This window comes from Papaver somniferum, chromosome 4, assembly GCF_003573695.1.
Source record: "Papaver somniferum cultivar HN1 chromosome 4, ASM357369v1, whole genome shotgun sequence".
Lineage (NCBI taxonomy): Eukaryota > Viridiplantae > Streptophyta > Magnoliopsida > Ranunculales > Papaveraceae > Papaver > Papaver somniferum.
Genome location: NC_039361.1, coordinates 159627514 through 159653462, shown reverse-complemented (window position 1 = coordinate 159653462; position 25949 = coordinate 159627514). Strand labels below are relative to the sequence as shown.

The 25949-nt window shown below is 36.8% G+C and overlaps 1 protein-coding gene and 1 long non-coding RNA gene across 7 annotated transcripts; one reads left to right on the top strand and one right to left on the bottom strand.

Annotated features, from left to right (window-relative positions):
• Positions 1–2656: 2656 nt before the first annotated feature.
• LOC113273360 lies at positions 2657–3298 on the bottom strand. Its single transcript, XM_026523096.1, has one exon. It carries the CDS (start codon positions 3296–3298, stop codon positions 2657–2659), a length of 642 nt encoding a protein of 213 aa, XP_026378881.1.
• A 1239-nt stretch (positions 3299–4537) lies between these two features.
• On the top strand, positions 4538–15535 carry LOC113271742. Of its 6 annotated transcripts, XR_003322311.1 has the most exons (14): positions 4538–5470; positions 5973–6071; positions 6730–6933; positions 8158–8332; positions 8430–8646; positions 9085–9186; positions 9828–10011; positions 10093–10366; positions 11239–11296; positions 13557–13699; positions 13803–13918; positions 14141–14276; positions 14465–14575; positions 15044–15535. It is a non-coding gene; the product is annotated as an uncharacterized LOC113271742 (long non-coding RNA). The 6 variants fall into 6 exon arrangements; XR_003322314.1 differs by lacking the exon at positions 14465–14575; XR_003322313.1 differs by lacking the exon at positions 15044–15535 and having other exon boundaries at positions 9844–10011; positions 14465–14789.
• The last annotated feature ends 10414 nt before the right edge of the window (positions 15536–25949 follow it).

Below are 25949 nucleotides of genomic sequence, written 5' to 3'. Positions count from 1 at the left end.
CTTATGTAACTACACAAGACACAATTGAAGAAAAAACTATTTGATTCACTCAAATCGGTTCATGAACTTTATAGCCACGGTTTTCAATTAGCATTCCTTATAAACACGAGTTCACAAACAATCATTTTTAGATATAACCAACTCAAGTTCGCGGACTGGGTTCGCGGACTTAAGTTCCCGGAAGGAGTTCTCAAACTCCAGCAGATTTTCTCGGGTCGAGAACTTCCTTCAATTCGCGGACTGGGTTCGTGGACTGAGTCACGGCTCTTGTTTCGGTTCTCTTGATCAACAAAGTTCGCAAACTTCGGTTCAAGGAATAAGGACTTATACAGATATGTATTTCCACAACAATGGTTATATAATCTAAACTCTCATTTCAATCATTCAAACATTCTTAGAGGATGTTATATAGTTGTTATTCACAAACCATTTTTCGTCAAAGCAATTTTCAAAGTGATTGAAACATAACATAAATTTCGTCACTAGGTAAAGATGAACTTGGCCAAAGCGAAAGCTTACCACCACATATTTTGAGAAATAGATAGCGCGAGATAACCTCGGCTCGAAATAGCAAATGTGTATAATCAAAGTATATATAGAAAAACGACTTTTGTCTCAAGATAGGAGATAAAGTAGATAGACTTTTGAGTGATAGATAAGTTCAAGTCTCCACATACCTTTTTGTCGATGAAGTTCCACCAGTTCCTTGAGTAGTTCTTCGTCTTGTATGATGATCCGCCATGGAGTTCTTGAGCTCAACTACTCTTTCTATCCTAATCCGAGACCTATCTATAGTACACTATAAATCAAGACTTATAGTTTTGATCACTAACATTGACAAACATGCTTGAGATAGTAACGCATGCGATTTCGAGCGAACAATGCTCTAACAATATTTGCTAAATTTCGTGAAGAAACTATGAACATCAACGATCATGAAACAAGTGGATTGTCCGTTGGCTTCGTGCTAATCAATGCCCAAGTTTCCTTGTATGTTGCTGCTATAATGCAAGTTGATCGTGCTCGAGCGACCATACTTGTCGATGTTGATGTCGAACGAAAGTGTCGAACTGATTGGCACCACAAACATGGGAATTTTTTTTTGCTTTTGAAAGTTGTTATCGTATTTTTAAAGTGTTTCCTAAATATAATCCAGAAATGTTAGAAAACATGCAGAATATACCTGCAAGTTCACCATACACTTCTTCACCTTCAATGCCAGCTTCACAACCATCTCAATCATCTCATCCCCATTCGGAGAATCCATTTTCTTCGCCAGAAACCACAACAAACAACAATTCCAACTTGAATGTCAATGCTGCTATTAAGAGAAAATTATTAGGAAGAAACTCTGCAAGAGCAGCGAGAAAAGCTTCCCAAGAAGGAGAAGCAAGTGAAGGTGATTTGGATACTTTGATAGAGCATCAGAAGACCGTCGAAAAACAAAGAGCTGTAGACCGGCAGTTCTTGACTAGGGAGATGAAAAAACATAGACTAACTCAAGAGAAATTTGTTTCATACTATGACAAGAATAAGATTCTAAATGAAAACATCGAAACAATGAATCCCAGACAATATATGGTATGGGAGATGGAGATGGACAGGTTAACAGAGGAGTTAGAAGAAAAGCGAAACAAGAGAAATTTGGAAAAACAATTTGGAGTTCAAGATGAAGATGAGGATGATGAAGACCACGATGAAGTAGTGCCACTTAATTAATTAATGAATCAGCTTTAATTTTAATGAAGATGTAGTTTGGTTATAGTTAATGAAATTGTTCTAGTTTTTTAATTACTAATTGTTCTATTTTTTTCATTACATTAACTTGACAACATCCATGAAAACCAAACTTAAGACTGGAACTAACTTAAAGACTAGAACTAAATTTTTCTAGTTTTTTCGTTACATTAAAAATAGAACTTGACAAAATGATAACTAAACTTAAAAGACTATAACTAAACTTAAGCCTAGAACTAAAATTAAGCCTAACATCCCATACGAGTTATTAGAAACTCCTTAAGAATTTGGTAATGCGCTTCGTATTAAAAAAAAATTCTTTTCCATCTTCGCCACTCGTCTCGAGTTCGTATTCCCAATTCCGCATTGGTGTCACCTCTAAGACGATATCGAGTGACAATCCTTTTCATAGCTATAAAATCCACAAGATATTTTTTGATAATCATGAATCGGCAAAACAAAGCAGCATGATCCCGGTTATAAGGATTACCTGTCTCTGTGCAGAAGGCATCATGAATTTTACCCAAATAACTCATACTAGGTAAACCGTTCATCCGTCGTTTCTCACCCCTCTTCGGGTAGTATATTACATAGTTTCTACAAAGAGATAAATCTCCATCTTCAATAAATCTAGGATCATCCATAAATTACCCAGAAAGTAAAGAAATTTTTGTAGAGAAGTGAAGATGTGTGATTTTGAAATGGATGAAGTGAAGGTATATTTATAAGGATTGTTGGGGGTTGAGTCTAGACCGCTAGTGATTGAGTCTAGACCGCTACTTCCAATGAAAACCGTTAAAAACAATTAAACTTAAACAACTTCAAAAAAATTAAACTTAAACACCCGTTAAAAAATGAAAACCGTCAAAATAAAACTATGAAATAACAAATGAAACTCAAACAACTAAACTTGACAACACTACTCAACTCGTCCTCCATCTCTTCCAAACTCATACCACAAATTCGCTCTGAGATCTTCCCTTAACTTGTTATACAGAGTTATGTTCTCAATATGACTAGTCATTTGCGCATAGTTCCTTGCAGGTACTCCTCTTGCTGGTAGAATCTCAGGCCTTAAGTCTTCATCTTGATGGTTAGTCAAATTCTTGTTACGACGAGTTTCCTGAATTACCATGTTATGCATAATGATGTAAGTCAGCATAGTCTTATGCATTTCACGAGTACTTAGACCACGATAAGGCCCATAAATGATGGCGAACTTCCGCTTCATAATTCCAAAAGCCCGTTCCACATCCTTTCTCAGTTCCATTTGTTTACTATTGAAATATGAGTATGAACGACCCATTTCACTTGCAAGTGGATGACGGTAACATTGAACTAAAGTTGACCATTTTGGATAAATTCCATCTGCAAGAAAATAACCATGAGTGTAGCGATTCCCGTTGATAGTGAAATTTACCTGAGAACAAATTCCATACTTTAAATTTTCAAACAAAGGCGATTTGTGTAAAACATTTATATCGTTCTGAGATCTCTGGAGACCAAAAAAAGCGTTCCATATCCAACAATCATAAGAAGAAGCAGCCTCAAGGATAACCATTGGTTTTGCATAGTGACCCTTATACTGACCGACCCAATAGGTATGGCATCCGGTCCATACCCAACGCATGCAGTCAAGACTACCCAACAGTCTGGAAAATCCCTTTTCCTGATTTTGCTTTAATATTTCTCTAACATCCTCCTCAGTTGGTTTTCGTAAATAGGTTGGACCAAAATGATTAATCATTGCTTCGCAAAACAATAAAAGATACTTGTATACGGTTGTTTTCCCAATGCGAAGGTACTCATCATTCGAATCTGGAGGAATGCCATATCCTAGAATCCTTAAGGCCGAAGTAACCTTTTGTTAAGGACCACAACCTCTAATATTCAGTGCATCATATTGATAATTAAATTGAGGTTCTACCTGACAAAGCTCACCAATAATCTTTAACACCAAATGTCGGGGTATGCAGAATCGTCCTTGGAAATTTTCATCAGAGAACACACAGTCGAGAAGAAAATAATCGTGTATCAGCTTCTCGTGCCATTCATCCCGACCCCGGTACGTATTTCTTTTTGTGAACACTTCTCTTGGCTATGGATCTCTAGGTATTTGCCCCGAAAAATATAACTGCAACAAATTGTTGGTTAGTTCTTTATATTCATATGACTCATCATCAATTTGCTGAAACACCTGTACGAATATTCGTTTTTGTTCTTCAAATCGATCCATATGAATACACACTTCTTCGTCAGAAGAATCCATTGAGTTGAAACTAAAAATTAAATAGATGATTAAAGGTATGAAACAGTAAAATGATAGAGCTAATGAGAAAATGAGGTGTAATTGAATTGAATTAAAAGGGGTGAATTTATAAGGAGACGTGAGGGGAAATAGCCGTTACTTCATTTTTTAATAAGCGACAAGTAAAAGACCGAACGGTTTTATGAAGATCGCTAGCGGTGGAGACTCGACCGCTAACGGTCTAATATCAACCGGTCGGTGGAGAATCGATCACTCAACTATTTTCCCATAATGACGCACCCAATTTGCCAGGACAGCTAGCATGGCAAATGGGGGTTTAGCCGCCCCATAGGAACCAGACTAACAACACATACAAGGCAAACATATCCTAATGAATCATGGCCGCCGGATCCTCAAACAATATCCCCTCTTCCATAGAGCGGGCTCCGCACCCCTAGGAGGTCCACTCCTACTTTTAGGTCCAGTTTTGTGCAGGCACGGTATATTTAGATTTTTTTGGTAATAATTGTAATAGTCCCAATCAAATGTTTTTGCTCTGTTTCCTCCCTTTCTCCTCCTTTTTTCTTCTTGTTCCTGTGATGTGAAGTAGGTGCAAATCTCAAAAGGACGACAACAAACACTAATGGCCATCATAACTTGGTAAAATCCAAATCTTCTTATTAAGTCTAGGGTTAGTTCCATCTAATCTTCTCCTATCACCGAGCATCCACCATTTCTGTTTTCTTATCCTCTTAAAACCATAAAACCCCAATTATTTTTTTTCAATTCTAAAGGACTAGATGGAATTAAGCTAGCAGACTTCATCTCAAGGTACTCAACCTTTCTGAAACTAAGCTGACAATCCCAATTTTAATTCCTTCATTTGTTATCCGCAAGAACATTCTTCATGTAGACACACATGTCATTACAACTCTTAAGGGTTCTTATCGGATTCCCAACATATATGTAGCTGAAATGCGATAATCAACCTAGAGATTTTGAGATACGAAGGTGTCTCTGAATGTAATCATTTTTAAGTATATGATCATGAAACCAAGTTCATTTATGCTAGATGCTAATAAATTTAAGAAGTTCGTGGAAAAGGTTTAAAATCAATGTTTACAAGAGATGGGGTTGGTGGTCTGAAGATCAAATTCAAACAGCATTTAGAAAGGTCCTTGTTGTTACGACAATTATGGATTTCCTTGTGATTGAAATGGGTTATGATTCTTCTAGTATTGAGGAAACCCCATGGATTTTAAATAATAGCTTGAATGTTAGTCTCTGAGGGTCTGATTGAGGAAGTTGTTTTCTCTGAATGCACTTTCAGCAATGGTGATCAAGTCCTTTTCGAACAAGTTTGTAAACCTGTACGAGCAAGAAGCTCCTGAACTAATGAAAGCATATTCCACAATCAGTTTAACAACTGAGAGGCGAGAGCTACTTCTGAAAAGATGGATTTCTAGAGATGAACATGTGTTATTGGTATGTATTCTTTCCTCCTTTTGTTTTGCTGTGCTGCCTCTCTTTACAATTTAGATCTCTGTGCTTGTTTTGTTGTTTCGGAACTGATAATTGTGTAAAGACAACAAAAAGAACATCTGTCGTGGAGTGACTATGCATGCTTTATTGTCAATTTGTCACAAAGGTTACATAGACCTTCTGTAATTAAGTTTATCATAAAATTGGAATCGTATTTGCTTCTGGAAATCGGAAACAAACATATTTTTCTTGTTGATTTCCATATCTCTGGACAGGACTATTAATGCCTCTTAGAGTTATTATGATGATGATTTATGAAGTTCAATTTACGGGTGAAACATAAGTGTCTTCTAGGTTAGTTTTGGTGTCTAACTCTCAAGAGTATTTCCACTTAAAAACTTCTGATTGTCCCATTGATGCAAAACTACTTGTGTACACCAAAAAATGGAGAAATTTTGGTCGCATCTACTCAACATTTTCTAACATCTTCCTTTCTCATCACAAGGAGGTCACATTCTACGATCATGCATCCTTTGCGCTTATGTGTACTTATATGGGTGATGCAATGGAACCTGTTGATTTGCCAACACCAGCTTTAATTGAGGTTAGACAAAGCTTTGTTATGGACAGTTGTCACAGATATCTAGATCACCATTCTTATTCTTTGAGTTTCGTACCTATTCATGCTTGTTGTCATTTAGTATTGGGAATAACAACTGCTATAATGCTACTGTTCAAGGCTAATCCAATATAAACGCTTGCTGTATCTTGCAAATTTTAATCTTGTCTGTATAGAACTCAATACTGTCAAACAGAAGAACATCGTATAAAACGTGTCAGAAACATGATTTTTCCATATATAAGTTAGAAACAAAGGTTGCTTCTATTCATTGCATCTTTGAATCAAGAGATCCATGATTAGGGGTATTTAGTTCAAACGGATGCAAATGGTGAATGCAGCTACCTTTTTACAGAATAATTGAGGTTTACTCCTGACTCAGTTTCTTGCAAAAATAAAAATAAATTGGCCTCTAAAATGTTGTTCGCGTAGATGCAATTATTCTTGTATGGCCTTTTTAACGGTGGTATATCCTTAAACTGGTTAGAGATCTATCAAAATTTGGCTTCTTTATCAAACAACACAAACAATAAAAAACACTTGCTATTATGTAAAAGTGTGTAAATTGCACTGTTTTGAGCCGTTAGTTTCTGCAAATTATACTTCACTTTTGACTAATTGAATTGATATTGGTTTTCCACAGGACCACAACCAGTAGAGTTTTGGACTGGGAAACAGATATTCAGCGTTCTAATTCACCCTCGTGCTCAGATAAGGGTCTGTGTGAATCTTACTCTCGTGGAAAAATCTTACAAGCAGGTGCAAAGAAACTTTTGCCCGAACGAAGGGTTTGTCTATATTCAGAATAGTGAACTTATTTGTGGGCAAGTTGGTAAAGCTACTTTAGGTGGGTTTCCTTTACCTCCTCATATCTAAATCATTGCTAGATCTGCATATCTTATTTCTTAATTTTAATTAGTCTTCCAAAACATTTATTGTCATGTGATATATTGCAAGTGACATATTTAGTTTTGGAGGATTAGGTTTCGTGTTGGTTTGTCTAAGGTAGCACTGTGAAGCATTAAGGCTTTCTATTTTAACGAATCATGTTGTATCAAAAGATGTCACGGGCATGAGAACTCCCACATCTTACAGCACTCCACGTCTTTAAAATCTTAAAGTGGAGTTACTGGTTAAACGAGTGACACGGAACACCTTCAACTATGTTAGGGATTGGTAGGCAGTGATTGGTTGATTGACTGTACATACATCGGCATGTGTTAGTTACACCCACCACAGTTAAGTATTTCAATACATAAGCAAACCATTTTAGTGAGCTGAGTAGTGTGTACCACATATGTTGCCCGTTTGCTATTCTTGAGTGGGCACCGTTTGAAGTGTGTGGGCTTCCAACTTGCTCCCCCTCCACGTGTAGGGCGGAGGAGATTAAGCCACTACAACGTGGACCTCTGTACGGGTGGACGGGCAGTCTTTTGGACATACTTCTCATTCCACTCTCATACGGGCCTAGCTCTGATACCATGTTTGAAGTGTGTGGGCTTCAAACTCAAAACCAATTGGCAATGAGTGGAGCGGCTCGCCACCTTATATATTAAGATCTAGGCTAAGAAGTTAGCTATGTGGGACTATCTTATAGGTTCTCCAACAGGCATTTTTGAGATTCCTATTGTGGTATTGCATGAAAAAGCCTATTTCGTGCAACTGGGTTTTTGTTTTGTTGATTTTGTAGACTGACCTTCCCAGGATTTCTTTCCCTCTGAATTCACTTCCAGGAAATGGCAATAATGGACTTTTTCCTGTTCATCTTAAGTATTACGATGCACATGCTGCTGCTGCTTGTATGAACCGTCTAGCAAAATTGAGATAATAATGTTTCATGAATCTTTAGGCGTATGATAAAGTTGTAGTTCGCTAGATAATTTCGTGAAATAGATTGTGCATAGTTTTACTATGTATTGTCGTGATTTCCTTGTCTATTTTGATTAAAAAATATATTGATCTTAGCCTCTCAGTGAGACAAGCCAATTATTACAGCAATTGATTCTTTGCAAGGACTACAATCCATTTTGCGTGCTAATACATTATACTCTTAATTCCTTCTTTCCTGCAGTGCTCGCTGGATTGGAACCATGGGTTCTTGAATGGTATTGAAAACAAATAAATGATGCACTTCTTCAGAAATACAAAAATGGGACACTTATAGTTCAACCAAGTTGTGATCTGCTCAAACATTGGAATCTGAGCTAACTTATCTTCTGAATGGCTTTAGAGAGAAAACTGGAAAGGTAAATCATGTTATGTGGTTGCATTTTTTTTGACATTTATCGTTATTAATAAATGATGGCGTACAGTATTTTCATTTCTCTGGTTAATTGGTTCCAGGTTTGTATGGGAACCGAAGAATAAAACAAAAATGTCTAAAACTACATTGGAGGAACAACCCTCTGATTATATCGCAGTGCGGATCCAGAGGGTCCCCCGATAATATCAGTCAGATCATTGCATGTGTTGGTCAGCAATCAGTTGGGGGATACCCTGCTTCTAGCAGATTTACTGATAGAATCTTCCCCACTTCCCTAGGAACTCAACCCCACCTGATGTAAGCTCAATTCTTTTTGCTTATTTGTTTTTCTATTTCCTTGTATTTTTGTTGATATATCCCCTCCACTGCTATTCATTCTTCTGTTCAGTATACAATTTCTTTTTCAAGTTGGTAATGCGCTCTAGTTTTCATCAAATTATTAATTTTGAAGCATACCTGTCTTCAAATTAATTTCTTTGTTTCATATAAATGGGATGATTTAGATCCTTGTAAAATGCTCATTGTAGTGTACAGGCTGAGAATGAAACTTATAAAAAAGGAAAATAATTATATGGCACACATTTATTTTTTCTGTCGAAAAAAGCTTGTAAACGCAGTATTTGCCTTGTCTACTGTTAATCCAATGCATATTACTTTGTTTTCAGTTATTGTAAGGTGAATTCTTAACCAGGTAAGTTAATTCTAACGATTGGTGGATGTTTATTCTACTTCCAGGATAAAGGATTTGTCGAGAACTCATTCTGCACCGGCTTGATTGCCACTGAGTTGTTCTTTCATACTATTATGGCAGGACGTGAAGGTCTTGTGGATACTGCGGTAACTCTCTTCGATGATTTCTTATCGTCTCATTAAACTCCAACAACGTGTTCTTGCTTATTGGCCCAGTTTAACGCAGTGCACCTGCCTCATTGATTTAACCTTGTGAGGCAGGAACATTTTCTGACTTTTTTTCTGGTTTGAAATGATTGTTGTAAGAACTAAGCGCCATATATTTCTTGTTGTGTATATAAAGATTCTTCTCCAGAAAACAGTTTATGATTTTACCCATATAAGCCCCTAAGAATATAATTGTAGGTGTAGTCAGACTACTTGATCACCGTATTCTTGTATAGGTCAGCTTCTTGTTTATGCTTGCTAATTCAACTTTTCATATCTGTTCTTCATTTCAATGAAGCTTCATTAAGCTGGTGTATTAGATGGAGTGCAACATACATGAGGATATTCTTTTATATATATAGGGGGGGAACGTCACTTACTATTCATAGCTGCTGATGTCTTATAGTAATATATGAAATATGTTATCTTTTGTGGCTCACTTGTTTAAATTAAAATGAATTATTCGCCTGCTTTAGAGTTTTGGTTTACTCTCCTTAGCCATCAGCTTACTGAACCTTTTAAAAAGGACGTATTGGTTTAATACAACTTTCTTATTGCTCGGGTGAAAATTTCTGACACAGGCTACATGTCTCGTAGACTGATCAAAGCCTTGGAAGATCTCTCCAGTCAGTATGATAATACAGTTTGCAAAGTTAGTGCGGTGTCATCCAATTTCTTTACGGAGATGATGGCATAGATCCCTCTAAAATGGAAGGAAAAGATGGATCTCCCTTAGATTTTGATAGATTGTACTTGAAAGCAAAGGTTTGACTTCTTTTATTTATTTTCTTTGTGATTACTATTGTGAGGAAAGATGCAAAAACTCAGCTATGTATCCCTTCTCAGGCTATCCGCCCCAGCTTGTCTCCTAAAGAGATCAAAAAGCTTACTGATGCTAGACTCTGAGCACATGATATGACCCCAAAAGGTGATTGTTCAGAAACCTTTAAGATATCTCTCCTGGATGATGAAGCTTTCAAGGAAGGGAAAGAAGGTGGATTTCTTTACAAATGCATCACTTCGTTAACGAACACAAGAAAGGGTTTTCCATTAGATGACGAGAAAGTGGACTCTCAGTCTCTAGGACAGTTCTCTGCAAATGTAGCTGGAACAGTTACAGGTAAACCTACAATACACAAGCTACTTATTTTATCTAGTATCCTTCTATTGATTAACCATTTGAGCAACTTGTTATATTCATTAACCAACAAATATCGGCTTTTTACGGAACCACCTTCAAATGATTGTTCTAATTCCCTAGTCACAATAGCATCTAATACGGGCATAATTTCCGACGTGCGACGTTTTCAATCTAGCAGTTTCAAAATTACAGGATTGTGGTCTCCAGTTTCATCCAAAACCTTAGCACTGAATTTATTCTGGCAGGTTTCTGTTGTATGTGTGTTGTTATAATTTTCTGGCAATCAGTAAGAATGCCGAATATATTATGTAGTAATGAAGCAATGGTAGATTAATATCCCCTTGTGAAATGCTATATTTAAACAGTTAAGCTTTAGTTTTTTGAGCATCACGAAACAGCTAACTGGAGACATAATTGCATGAAAAACAATCAGTTATAGTTACACAATCTTTCGCCCTGTAACAATACTTTTATTTAGTAGATTGCCTTCAATCCCAGGGTGTACAGTGTACTGTGCTAGGTTGTTGTTTGAATCTAATCATATCATAATCTACTGTGCGTTGAGGTTTTTATTTTCTTCTATATTCGCTGCTTTTGTGCTTATGAAATTTTTACATTTGAAAGTTATTTGTATTGAAGGTAGTCTGGGTGTGTCCCTTTTTGAAGGACATGTAGTTTTTGAATAGCGGAGATATTTTTTCTTAACAGATTTCTTTTGTCATTTCCCATTAACGAATGACTGATATCCTCTCCTCCGACATTATCTTTTATATTTGTGTCGTCTTAGTTGTCTTGAAGTTTTTATTATTTCACGCTGATGATATACTTTTATACTTCTCGTTTTTTTTTAGACAATGTCAACTTGGGGACGCTACTACCGTGTGTCATGCCTTAGTATCATTGATCCAGGTGAGTCAGAAATATCCTCTATCTTCAACTGCATATGTTTAGTGGATCATCAAAACCCTTCCTGGTGACCAGTAAGCTGTGAAAGCTAATATATCCAATCACTATATTCAGATTTTCCTTGTTTTGTTGTTTTTTTCTTCTTCCAATCTCTCCCCTATTTAGGTTAAACTGAGTTATAGTTGAATTGAACCAAACCTTTTAGGTTAATTTCAACTTTGTAAGGACGGAAAGACACATAAATACTTATTGTTTTGTTAAATGAGAGTATGGTTCTTACTTTAGGAATGTCAGTCTGAGACAACTGAGTATTGCGGAAGCACCAATGATTTGAAATGGTAGCTTGAAGAAGAAGATTATCCCCTATGGCTCTGTCATCAGAATTTTAGTCTCAGAGGGTCTGATCGAGGATAAAGTTTCTCTGGTGTCACTTTCACTTTCAAGAATGACAAATAGGTCCTTTTCAGAGAGGCTTGTGAAACCATAAGAGCAAGAAGCTCATAAATTGACAAGATCAGTTAAATAACTCTGAGCTACTTCTGAAATGAAGGGTTGAAAGAGTTGAATACGGGTTACCTGTATATTGCCCTCCCTCCGTTTTTGTTTAGTTGTTGCATCTCTTCAAAGCTTTAGTTGATTGCTTGTTTATGTTTTTTTTTGTTGTTTTGGAAATGAAAAATATTTCATCTTACATGTACATGAAGAATGTGTGTCGTGGTAGTTATCTAGAACTACTTCATGGGATGTTTTGGATTTCCTATGTGATACTAAAGGAAATCCATCTTTGAGAGGGTGTGATTGGTTAGGATTTTCGTATGTTGTCTGTTGACTGCAATCAAGCTTTACATGTACTATCAAGAACAAGATAACCTGAGTAATCAAGTTAGTTCCTTGTACAAACACTAGTGAATTGTCTGTCTGAAATATGTTTCGTATCCTTGGTAGATTATAACTTCACGGTTCAGAACTTTTTAAGAAAGCACTAACATAAATAAAAAGAGTGACAAAGGGAGGTTAGTTTTTTCTTTAATCTGGGGTGGGAAAGAGGACAGTTATCAATTTTGTACTTCATCCGAAAGTCTAGAGTACAATACACATTGACCTCGATGCAAATGCCGGGTGTGCTCTTGTTTTTTTTTACTAGGCTTGTTATTCAATTATCATCTTCCTGTTATTGGCAATATATTGTAAAAGGAATGGTGTAAGCCCTTTGTAAATGCTCATTATTACCTTGGCATTATTTGTAAGCCTTATCTCGTAGGATAATTGATTACTTTAACATGGTTAATTATTTACGTTTCTTTACACTTTTATAAATTTTAATTTAAGGTGTTTTACTTGGTAAATTAAGCTTGAAATGGTGAAGTGTATGTTGGTGTGATCTGGGCTAATGTTTTTTATTGCAGTAGCCTAATTGGTCATGATTACTGGCTAATTGTTATCATAGTCAGGTTTCGTTGAAACTTCTAGTAACTACCAATCTAATTCATGTATGCCATTGTGACTTGGGAGACTGAATTCACTGAGTAGAAGTATAACAAATGGGGCCTATCGTTTGGCAATCATTGGAGTACCATTTCCAATCTCTTCTTGTCCAAAAGGATGCGAGTGTAGATTTCTAGATTAGTTAATATAAGCTTTGGAATTATGTATCACCTCCAATTTTGTGCGAGCTTTTCCATAGTACATACAAGACGATGAAATTGAATTGTGCGTGTTGTCCATATGAACACTTACTGTGTTGGGAGGCTGTAATGGATCGCCACTATCTTTATATGTGAGGATTTGGCGGGCTTAGTATCATTTGCCGATGACTTAAGGTTTCCCACAATAGCTTAAACTTGATGGAGTATGTTATATGTGATTACTGGTTCACTTTTACGACGCATGGCATGACTAGGACCTGGGCATGGACTTGAAAACCACCTATTTCAAGAGCTTACCGATCTTCTTGTGGATTTGCTTATACTTCTTTTCGTATACAGGAATATGAAATTCAGAAGTTCCCATGGTGGCTTTACATATACATATAATTCTGTAGGGACTTAGGTTGGTTTATCTAGCTGTTATACTTGGTTTCCATGTGGTCGAACTCTTGCTTTCTGTTATGTAATTTCTCAGCAAAAGTAAAAATACGACATCTCATTATTGATACCACATGGTGTATGGACATTTACACAGGGTTTATAACAGGATGCCGATATGTTATATTATTTACATTCTTTCAGTTCTAAACTTCTAATTCTTCTACGTGGTTCTTTAGGTGTGTGTTCGTTAATTTTATACGGTATTCGACATCTAAATTAAATGGGTAAAAGTTCATCATGTTTTCTGGATAAATATCTGCTGTTGATATTCAGATCACTTTACTCAAGGAATGTGGGCTTTTTGAGAGAGTGAAGAATTGTAAGTTCATCATCATGTCTGCTAGAGCACCTAGAAGTGCTTGGTTTGAAAATGTTAGGTGTGTGCTTAGTTCATGATCATGTCTCCTATATTGTTGTTGCAGGTTGATAAGTTAGCAGTCAAGAAACAACAATCGTCTTTGCTACTGAAGCTTAATCGCCTTGAGGAGGGAGAGAAAATTTATAGGGTTCTGCTGTCTATAAATCCTGACAATTACAGGTTATCTTTTTTACCGGCACTATTTTTTTCTATTATATGTCATGCATGCTGGTAGTGCAGTTGTGGTGGACCACCTTAATGTATGTGTAAATAATGAAATAGAAATAATTTGACTGTTGATTTCTTCCTCGTCTCTTTGCACCTGAAACTATCACTGTAGCCATTCATGTGTGTATTCAAGTGGAGGCTGTCAATTGAATTGTACTGTTTTGTTTGATGCAGATATTATACTGGATTGCAAAAATGTGTAGGCTTATTATCTTCAGAGACTGGCCAGTATTCGTTCGATGAAATTCAAAAATTAGATGCCTTGTACAAATCATAAAGGGAGCAATATACTTGGTCCTCTGCAGTTAAGGTAAAACAACTTCTCCAGAAAAGATATATATATATATATGCTCACCTGGAGACCGTATTTCTTAAAATCAAAATGTCAGCATTAGACTTATGATATTTAATGTTGCAAGAGAGTTTTATGGAACTAGAACTGTTAAAATATGAGAATTTAAACAGTGTGTACATGAAAGTTCTATGCTTGCTCTGCAGAACAGTGGATTCAAAAGTTTGGTGTTAGGAGGTTATATTTGGTAAGCGACTGCAAGAGATTTGTGGGTGCAGCAACTCATTTGTGATCCTACTTTTGCCAGTTTGAATACCGTATGTTTTTCTAATGTTGATTCTAATCTTGCTGCACATATTTTAAAACTATTTTGATGTATCAAGAAGGTACAATAGTAAAATTTCAATCAAGCCACTGCTGTTTTATTTTGCTGTATGCATTTTCTCTGATTTCATATCTCTGGGCTTCAGAATGGGCCCTTGATGCATTTCACTGGCCCCGAAGTAATTGTATTTGACCGACTGTAGTTTATCTGGGCGCCTAGGTTCTATCCTAAAGTCAGCCAGTAGAGCTGCTGGGACCATTGTTGGGATTGTTGCCACTAATTGCTAGCTAATTGGCAACCAGAAGGGAAGTTTTTCTGCTTCTCAGAAGTTGGTCCGAAGCAAACTTTTTCCTTATGCTTTTATGAGTCTGTCCTGATAGTAAGTTTCCAAATTAATATTTGACTTTTACATGTTTAGCTAGAAGATCTGCAACTTTTTTTATAAATTTGTGAAACGCAGACGCATGAGGCGTGAAGGATTCGGGATTGTAGATGGCCTAAAAGCTGCTTGGTGCTCCGAAATGGACTTCATGGGTCAAAAGCTGCTTGGTGATCTGAAATGGGCCTCATGGGTCAAAATAGCGTCTCCCGCTCCAGGGTCTTTCCTTAAAAAGCTGCCCCGTTATTCCACGATTTATAAGGAGATACCAGACTACCAGTCTTACTAAGTGTTGATACCATTTCATCGATCTAACAATCAGGATCAATGGGATTTTCTTGGTCCTATATGAAACTGTATCACCACTTAGTAAAACTGGTATCTCCCTTTATAAATCATGCGTTATTCCGCATAGCGACTATACAACTATTGATTGCTTACAATGTCTTGCGCTTGTAGAATTATAAAAAATTTAATTGCATTGTGAAATGGTCAAACCTGTGCTGATGCAATGGGTTTGAACGACGAGGACCTAATTTATTTGCAACATTGTTAATGGAAGGTGTTAGATTATTAGGGAAGATACCAAAATCGATATAATATATATTTTCTAGTTTGTTTTATGGGTTTTGTTACCTTTCCAATAAATTAATACCCCATTAGCGGCTCTTAATTTCTTTTCTTTGTGACAGGTTTGATTTACAATAGTTCTTCATCTGATTCATTTAATCACGCAAGGCAAGGGCCACTTCAAAGTAATCATGCTTTTAGTCATGCCGGGTATTGAACTGTTAACTTTTCACTTTACCTACTAGCTAAGCCTAATAGCCCATTTGAATACCGGAAGCAGAAGTATTTCTATTTTTCGAGAAGTAGAAGTAGAAATCAGAAATAAAAGTTATAAATAAAATTATTTTGCTTCATAAAAGTTAAATTTTTTGTTTCTAAAAATCGTTTTAAAATCTTATACCCAAACCAATTTCTTGTTTTTCTACTTCTAGAAGTTAAAAAACAATTTCTGAATACTCATATGGTAGAAACTTTTTTAATTAATACTCGATTATTTAATAAACTCTCTTAAATAATATTTTTGGCCGGTCCCGAGTCAGGGATAACGTGCCAAATTAATAATTCGCTAAAATTATAAGATAATAATACTCTTTTGATTACCTATGTAGGCCTCATATGAAATATAAATTAATAATGCACTGTATATATTTAATACATTAATGATTTACGAAGATTTTTTGAAAAATGATTTAATTGTCTTCTGTATTTTGCTGAAATCAATATCGCATTGAATTTCATCTCTAATTTTCTTTTTATCATTGCAAGAATTTTTGGTGTTGTTGGATTATCCTTCTTGTGTTTGAATAATGCTCTACGAATTTCATCGGTCATTGTTAATTTTTTAACACCTTTAAGATGAGAAGCCATATTTGTGTGTATGATTTGTTTGTGTTAGTAATATGATTTCATATTGTATTTATATAAAATATTTTTGTATTTGTTAGTAGTATGATTTCATATTGTACTTCTATATGAAATATTTTCTTTTTTGATAAAAGTTTATTTAGAAAATATGATTTGATATTGTGTTTATAAAAAAATATGATTTGATATTGATATTGTGTTTCTATAAGAAATTAAAAATATGATTGAATATTATGTTTACAAAAATATGATTTATATAGGAAATATAAAGAACGCGTGATTGGGGGATATGAATTACTTCTCCCAACCAAAGGTGTCTTCTAAGGGGTGTTTTCTGGGGCGAAAATACTAAAACACCCTTTTATTAATTAAAAAACATTATGAAAATACTGTTATACCCTTCCCACAAAATGAAAAACTTAAAATCAAAACCAAACACAAAATCAGTTATTCCTCATTTGAGTACCGGCATACTCGTGTGTTAGGGTTAGGTTTTGGAAAAAAAAGATTCTTCCATCTTCCTCTCCTCTTCTTCATCGTTCTTCATATACTCTACGATTAATCGTTAAATCAAAATTTTCTTCGTCGATTAAAACCAACCCATAAGAATGCCTCCACAAAATAAATCAGATGCCCAATCGAAATCAAAATCGATTGCTCAACAGAAATTAGAGAAAAGGCTTGCTTTGATTGCTCAAGAGCAAGAACACGAAGAACAAGAGTTATCGGACGATCAACTACTCAGAAATATGGCTTATGTGAGAAGGTAAGTCATTTAAAACTGTTTAATTAGTGTTTCAATCGATTTGTAGCTACGGGTTTAGGTCAAAATCACGAAACCCTAACTGAAACAGTTGAGTTTCTGTATTTTCGGCATTCAATTTAGTATGAATACCACACCGAAAATAAGTACCGTCATTCGATCTAGGATGAAGACCACACCGGTAGTGTCTCCCGGCATTTAATTTAGGTTGAAGACCACGCCGTAACATAGTTTCAGCTTTCTATTTAGGTTGAAGACCACTTCGGAACCCAGTACCGACAATGATTTGAACTTTTACGAATACGCCGGTAGTGAGGTACTAATAAACATAAAACCCTAGGATTTTGTTGTTGGTACCGACATACGTTTTAGGTTAGATTCCATGCCGGTACTGGACTTTTGGTATCCAGGAACTACCGAAAGAGTACCGGCATCCTCGACAATTATTTGTCAATGCCAGTATTAGTTCCCGACATGAGTTTTTATATTCCTTCTCTGCCAGTACCAAAATGTTTTTATACAGGAACTTCCTAAAGTGTACCGGCATCCTCGACAATTACTTGTCAATGACGGTATTAGCTCCCGACATGTTCGATACTTTTTTTTCAGTATGCCGGTAGTGATGGTTCTATGCCGTAATATGGTGTATCTATGCCGATATTAGAAATAAAATTTAGTTGTCTTATATTTATTTCGTGCTTCTTTTGAAATAGATCTAAAGCAAAGGAAGCTAAAGCAAAGGAGGCTAACAAAGGAAAAACTAAAGATGTTGTCACTAAGAAAAGAAGGAAGGATGGTCTTGATACTCCTCAGTCTCTGCCTCCTCGAGGGAAAAACAAAAAGCGTTTGGGTGCTGATACAAGAGGGGCAATTTGGGAGAGTGATCGTGATTGTAGTAAAATCGTAAACCTTGAATCTACCGGAGTTGTTGAGGAGGAAGATGAGCAAGATGAAGAGGAAAGTGAGGAGGAAGATAATGAGATTGATCCAACTCATTAGCAAACCAAAGCCAAGGAGTAGTGGAACAAGGTGGTCCAAGTCAACAACTCACACAAGGCAAGGGGAAAGGAAAAGGCAAAGTTAAAGGTTCGCACCTTCCTCATGTTGATGACATGATACCTGACCTTGATAGTGGTAGAATTTGGGGCACAGCTTCTCATGATCCGGGGTATCTATTTGGATACAAGGACTCGTGGGCTCGTACTATATATCAGACCTATGTAAGAATTTTTATCTCGTGCATATGTATTGTTTTGTATTTGTGCAAAATCTATTAACCGTATTATCTCCTAACTGTAGGATCATAAGAAGGTTGTGCGTGTTTTCCGGAACCAAGCCGCGTCTCATTGGGATTTGTATAAGGAGCATGAAGAGGTCCAATCAATAGTAAAGGATTCTGGTCTATATCCTTTGGTTGAAAATTATGTGAAGCCAGATATGGTGACAGTAAATTGCTTCGTCGAAAGGTATCATGGTGAAACTGATACCATGCACTTCCCGTTTGGAGATATGACCTTGATCCCTGATGATGCTCAGAACATTCTAGGCTTGAGTGTGATCGGGAAATCAATTGCAGAACGAGATAATCATTCTTTTGAGCTAGAATGGACGAAGTTGCACGAGCTTACTAACAAGTTGTTTGGTTGGGACTACAAAACTTTTGTGGAAAGCTTCTATGTATCTAAGGTTAGTAGGATAAAGACCATCAAGCTGACCCTGCTTACGGAGAAGTTTGAAAATACAAAGGAAAGAAGTTTGAAGGATGGATGAGACCCCTCACAGATTCGTTATACAGCCGCTGCGTACCTGTTATTCATCTTGGGAACCAAGGTATTCCCTGACACTAGTAGTAACAGGGTTAGTGAAAACTACCTTCAGTACTTGGATCCGTTGGAAGAGGTCTTTACCTATTCATGGGGCACCATGTAAATGGCACATTTGATGACGGAGATGAGAAAGGCCTCTAAGGCGGTTGCAAACCAATTTGTTGGTAATTTCACTCTACTCCAGGTATTTTTGTTTTTAAACTTATGTTCTTATTTATATTGTTCACATGTACCCTTATCATGAACTTAGAAAAAAAATTCACTGATTTTTGTATGTATCATTTCACATTGGTATAGGTGTGGGCTTATGAATATTTCCCAACATTGTTCAAGGACAACCCCTTCTTGAAGTTTATTCCCGTTGATGACCCAGAGGAACCTACAGTCAAGAGATACGAGTTCAACAGCCATCTGAAGCCCGGTAACAATCATCGACTGACAAAAATGAGATTGGCTCTGGACGCAATGACTACCAAAGATGTTGTGTTCGACCCTTACAAGGAGTCTAGAGAAAACCGCCAATATTTGAGGTTTCATAACGTTGCATTTTACAATGGGCCTTTGTTCCACCCAAAGGGATACGTTATGGCTGATCCTCGAAGTGATGCGACAACTTGGATATAAGCAATTAACCTCCTTCATGACAGCCTCTACTGAAAGGTATTAGCTTGACCTTTCTGTGTCCATGACAAGTTCCACAAGGTTGAGGGTAGAGTATGATCCAATTCCAGAACCAACACATTGGAGGGATAGAGAACCGCGTCGTTTGGTAGATACTAGTAATTGGGAGCTTGCGATCAACGGTGATGAATCCGATCCCGTCTACATTGGTAATTACTTGGAATGGTCACATCCTTTTGTCGTGCGCCCGGAAGACGTCGAAGTTCCACCCCAGAAAAACCCTCCCGTTCCAACTCCTATAGAGGCACCACCTACGGTGACCCAACTTAATAAGGTCGTTGTACTTCTAGTAAGTATTGTTAATTGCTTACTCGTTTAATGTACACATAATTTTATATTAGCATATATATACTAATTATGAGTTGTATGTATGAAACTAGTGGCGTTGGCTTGGCAAGTTCAAGAAGATGTTAGGTTGCAAGTACGAGGAATGAGAGGTGCTATCCCTTGAAGAAATGAAGGAAGTCGTGGAAAAGCTTGATAAAATTGAAGACCCAAGTGAAAGAACTTTGTTTGGGGAAACAAGGAAGGTGCCCGTTTCCAAGAAGCAAAAGACCAAGTGATGAACTCTATAGTTGTGTTTCGTTATTTGGATGGTGGTTGCTATGTCTTGAACAATTTCTAACTTTGTTGAACTATATAGTTGTGTTTTTGGTTGAACTCTTTATTTGTTTGGTTTACTTTTGGTTTATGATACTTTGATGAAGAACATTTAAGCACGATTCAATTGTTTGGTTTATGTTGAACATGTTTAGATTTCTAGTAAAGTGTTGTCTCTGTAAGTTTTCTTTACACGAGAAGTGTCGGCATTCAAATGTTTAAGTTCTACAACACCGGTATTGGTTCCGGCATTAAAATCAATTTAAATTTTATGCCGCCATTTGTACCGGCATGGAACAATTTACTCCAAAACCATGTCGGGCACAATGGATGAAAATGACCAAGTTTCTGTGTAAATTATGGGTAGTTCCGGCATTAAAGAAATTATTGAATCTACGCCGGAATTCTGATTTTCTTACTCTTGCATAGTTTTGCATAATTCCGGCACTGGATTTTGATAAATACACTATGCTGGTATCATTTATAAATGGGTTACGAATGCTCTATTTATTTCATTCCTAGATAATCTATTACATTAGATTTCAAAACTTTAAATTAAAACATACTAAAACATGGTAATGAAGCACTTTTGGTTTAAGATGAGCCCTTTTCAACAATTGCGGAACCTTTGAGCCTTTCGCGAATATCTTCGAAGACATCGTCTGGAATCTCGGTGTCAAGGACCATCTTCATTGGTTCATCTTTGCTTTCGACATATTCCTTTCCCTTCATATAGCACCCATCACACCCATCAATAGGCTTGCATTGGCCTTTGTGGTTTTCTCTTGATTCTGCTAGTTCAACAGCTTTGTCAAACCATTGAAACTCATCGCACTTTGGGTAATTCAAACACCTTAGAAACATTCTTCCATTTCAGCATCATCAGTTTTTGCAATCCAAAACCGGCGTGTCCCATCACAGCTTCTACACTTTGAATAAATAAAAGGAAAGTCCATGGCTAGATGAGAAGGTGACTTGCAAATTTGACACCTGCAATGATGATTCTGTAAGAGAAGATTATATTAGTTATGCGTCATAGTAGTGAAGATTTTAACTGTCCATATATTGTTAGTAATGTTCAATCTACTTACTTTGCAAATAGAGATCGATGATGAATCTCTCATCTCTTGTGAAGCTTTAACCGTGCTTGATTGATCTATTTTTTGGTGCTTGCTTTCTTGAGAGAAGGATTTTTGTTATTTGGTGGGTGCTTTGTGTAGGTTTTTCCAAAGGATTGCGGGGGGGGGGGGGGGGGGGGGGGGGGGGGGGGTATTATATAGAAATGAATCTCCAACGTTCTTATTTTTCAAAAAATTAGCCGTTTTTTTTTTAAATTCACAAATACCGGCATGGTAGCAATAATATATTCAATGACGGTATAACTTACCGCGCTGAACCATGTTGTTCAACAATGCCGGTAATAGTTGCATATTTCTATGTGAAGAAATTCACTTGTACCGGAATGAACATCTAACGGTAAACTATATTGGAACTGGGTACCGGCATCCTATGTCACATTTACTTCAATACCGGAGTTTGAGTGATTTCAAAAAAACTAGTTGTTGAGGTTTTTCTCTATATAAGGAGAGCTAGTACTTGGACCCAAAAGCCCAAAACTCGTGTGTTCTTATATATCTCCTTGAGCCTCTTAACTTAGAAACCATAAACCCTAGAATAATCATCTATAAATATCTTAGTATAGTACCTAATCCCACATACAACAAATGGCATCGTTCGACTCCGAGGAAGATTTAGTAATCACCCAAGCATGGTACGCCGAAACTCGTCCTTCAACTATAGATAACAGCACGTGCGATTCCATGTGGTTGAAGATTTTTAACAAATTTATTCACGATTACCGGTAACCCGAAAGGAAGAACTGCTCAACAAATCAAGCAACGACACGACATCATCCTAAATGCGGTGGTTGAGTATTTAAAAATGAAACACCGGATCGAGCACGCTACCCGTAATAGATTGTCCCCTCAACAACTTGTAAGTATCTTTATGATTAATTCGACATAATCCACTCTTTTTCAAATTTTATGTAACCAACTAAGTTTTTGTGTTGTTTTTGTAGCATGAAGCCGTGAAAACGCGTTACTTACAGGAAAAGGGAGAAGCATTCATGTTTGATGCCAACGTGAACCACATTGTAAGCAAAGTCACGGAGTACCACCAGCTGGGTGAATCGGAGACGGATTCTTCCTAAGAAGATTGATAGGTTTAGTGGTATTTGGTTAGGTTTTTAGGGTAGCTTTTGGTAAGGTTTTGTGGGTACATCTCTATGTAAACCCTCACGAGACTAAACTCGTCCACTTGGGTCACCAAGTGGTTTAAAAGCTTGATGCACATGCTAAGTACATTCGTGCTTCCTGCGACAAGGATTACATTTGAAATAAATTATAGTTACTGCTTACTTTGTTAACATAATTCAATACCATTAAATTTCCGGCATAAAAACTATATATTATCTTATGCCGGAATTTAGTGTCAAAATTCTATGTGCAATAAACCATGTTCCGGATTTGAAATTATATATATTACCGTGCAGGTATACACTACCGGAATTGAACATTCAATGCATAACGGCTATTTTTTTAAACCATAAACCAGTAAAGACCATTTCCGGCGTGGGATCTAAGTTACTGACAATGCCGGAATGATAAAGTGGAAAAGAGTCGTTGTGTCCTCATCTATTTAAAGTGGATACACCCATTGCACTTGATACCTCAAAAAAAAAAAGGTGAGCTCCAACACATTTCTCTGATGGCAAATCAATCACCAACTACCGATTTCATCATAGCCATGGAAAAATAAAAACTTAAGAAGAACAAATTATCCACTCCGATAGGGAATCAATCATCAACCACCACTAACTCAATTCCCATGATACTAGAAAAACTTAGAAGGAAGGAGCAAACCACCAAGTCACTTTCCGCAATGGAAGTAGAGATACTCATAAGGAAAAGAGTAGAAGGAGAGGCAACAATAGAAGCAAAATATCGCAAAGAAACTAAAGAGATATACGAACGTGTAAAACAAGCGAAGATGTTCAGTTTTGTGACTTTTCCATGCACGCACAAATTTTTCCTTGAACTTATCCAACAATTTATCCCGACAATATGAGACGACACTTTGATACACTTCGTTATATTTGGTAATAAACATGTTCAATCTCTTTTCATATATATCCTCGGTAAGAGACCAATAAACTTTCTCCTAATCATTTAGAAATTCCAACCACCTTTTATGATTTTCATCGTGTTCTTTGTCCACTCGCTCTTTAACCTTTCCTCTTTCATCTTCTTCTTCTTCGGGTGATAGTTTTTTCTTGCGAACATCTTCCTCTAGTTGAGCAACCATTCTCTTCTTAATATCCGTCTTAGAGGGTTCAAGCAAAGCATGACAATGTTTTATCACATTTTGACGTATATGATATGTACATAGGAAATTTTGTGCATCCGGAAATACGTCGGATATAGCATTCATTAGTGCATCATCTTGATCAGTTATGATGAGCCACGGAAATTGATTTTCCGGGAACATTAATTTCAATAGTCGTAATGCCCAATGATAATTGTTATCCCTCTCGTTTTCCATTAAACACCAAGCCAATGTGAATGATACCTTGTTCGATGTTTTCCCTACGATGTTGAACAACGACATGTTGTATTTGTTTGTATTGTAGGTGCAATCCATCATAAGGACACCACAACATGTATGAGCCAATTGTGAAAGCAAAGGATGCGTAATGAATATGTGAAGGGGTTTGTTGTCCGGTCATCTTTTAATGATACGCGTGTAGTTGTGATCCAAAACTGTCTTATCAAATTCTTGCACAACGGACCTCCCTTCCCATTCCACCCTTCTAATGGTTCCTTGTGCGCTATAAATTGTACTTAGGGAAGAAACGTTCTGATCATCCTTTTCCTTGAAGTCTCTGAGAATCACTCTTGGTTTGATACATGCTTTGGTCATTATCTTTACATCCTCGAATTCATGAGGTTTTAGCTTCGCAACTAGGGAGTGACCAATTAAATCTTTCGGATCCCGGTGGTTATGACGGCCAAACCACACCGTACAATCCCATTCCTTTTCTTTGTCTCTTAGATAGAATACGAGCTTAAAAGGGGCAGTTATCCTTCCTCGTACGAGTCTTGTATACCCTATTAGTCTTCTTTGGATATACATAACCCTTTCTCTTATGGTTATCCTTCTTCTTGCATTGTCCACTTCTCTTGCAAACCATCCCAAAACGATTGTCTGAACGTTGGGTATTCCTCACCAACACACACATGTTCTTAAGAGCGGTCTCTTTTTCCCAAGCAATTGCTTCCTTTGGAGATTTTATTTCCTACATAAGGACAACAATGGGAGATTATAAGGTTAGTTACAAGCAATCCCCACATAAAATTCTAAAAACTAGGTGAAAGTATTGTTTGGTAACATACCGGAGGCATTTTATAGTATTCAGACGTATCCGGACCAAGCGGTTTGGAATTTGTTGGATCAATGTATATCACAATCTAAGGAATGAATGAAAAGAAAATTTAATTAGTTCCAAATAAAATTAAATTACTATGACGGGTACTAGTTCCGGCATGCTTGACGACAGTACCGCCAAAACAACCAAAGCCGGAAACATGTGACGGCATTCTCGAATAATGTTCCGGCATTCCGGAATGGCACTTGAAAAAGAGGACCTAATTTTAAACAGTTCCGGAATTGTATTTTCTTGAACATTAATGACGGAATTCGCAATACCGGCATGCTCGTTAAACGAGGTTCGAAGCCGGAAAACGGCGCCGGCATGGTCGATAATTTTAAAACCGCACCGGTATAATACTACCAAAGTGACTAACTCTGGATGTTTTTCTAGTGGTACCGGCATGCTCTATATGTAAGGTTTCAAGCCGGTGTTTGTTTCCGGCGTGCTACATGATTTATGAACCACGCCGGTATTTAAGTTCAAAATTCTTTAACTCCTGGATGTTTTTCTTATAGTACCGTCATAGTAAAGTTAGGAGTGAACCATGCCGGTTTGGAAATTCCATGGAATATTCGTTGGTAGGTAAAAAGTTAACTGCGTGCCGGCATGGATTGTTTTGGTTGAAGACCACGCCGACAATTGTTTAAAATGGGGGATATTTTTCACCGGCATGGAAATAGTATGAATACCATGTCGGTTCTAGTGGTGCCAGCGTGGTATTCGTACAACGAGTATGCCGGCACCAAGCTTTTCCAGAGAAAAAAATGGTGGTTTCAAAAAAAAATTCAAATTTTCGACCTCTTAGCAACATTACCTGTGTATTGGGGATGCTTGTATGTTGAACTTGTTTCTTTTCTTGGGTTGGTTCTTCAAAAAACACTTCATGCTCACGAAAATCATATTCCAAGAGTGTTGGTTCATCATATAAGTCCAATTGTGAATTGTTATCATTAACTGAAGATTGAAAATATGCTTCTTGTTGTAGTTGAGCTAAAGATTCAACAACTGCAATTCTCTCCTCACAATCATCTTCCATTTTCACAAAAAAAATTCCACTCAAAAATATTTTTCCCTCCTTGTACTCTCACCTCACTCACATAAATTCAAATAAAAATACACACTAATCTATCTCCCAAATACTTAAGATTTTACTAATTATTATTAACCACTAAACCTGATTAGTGAGAGCTA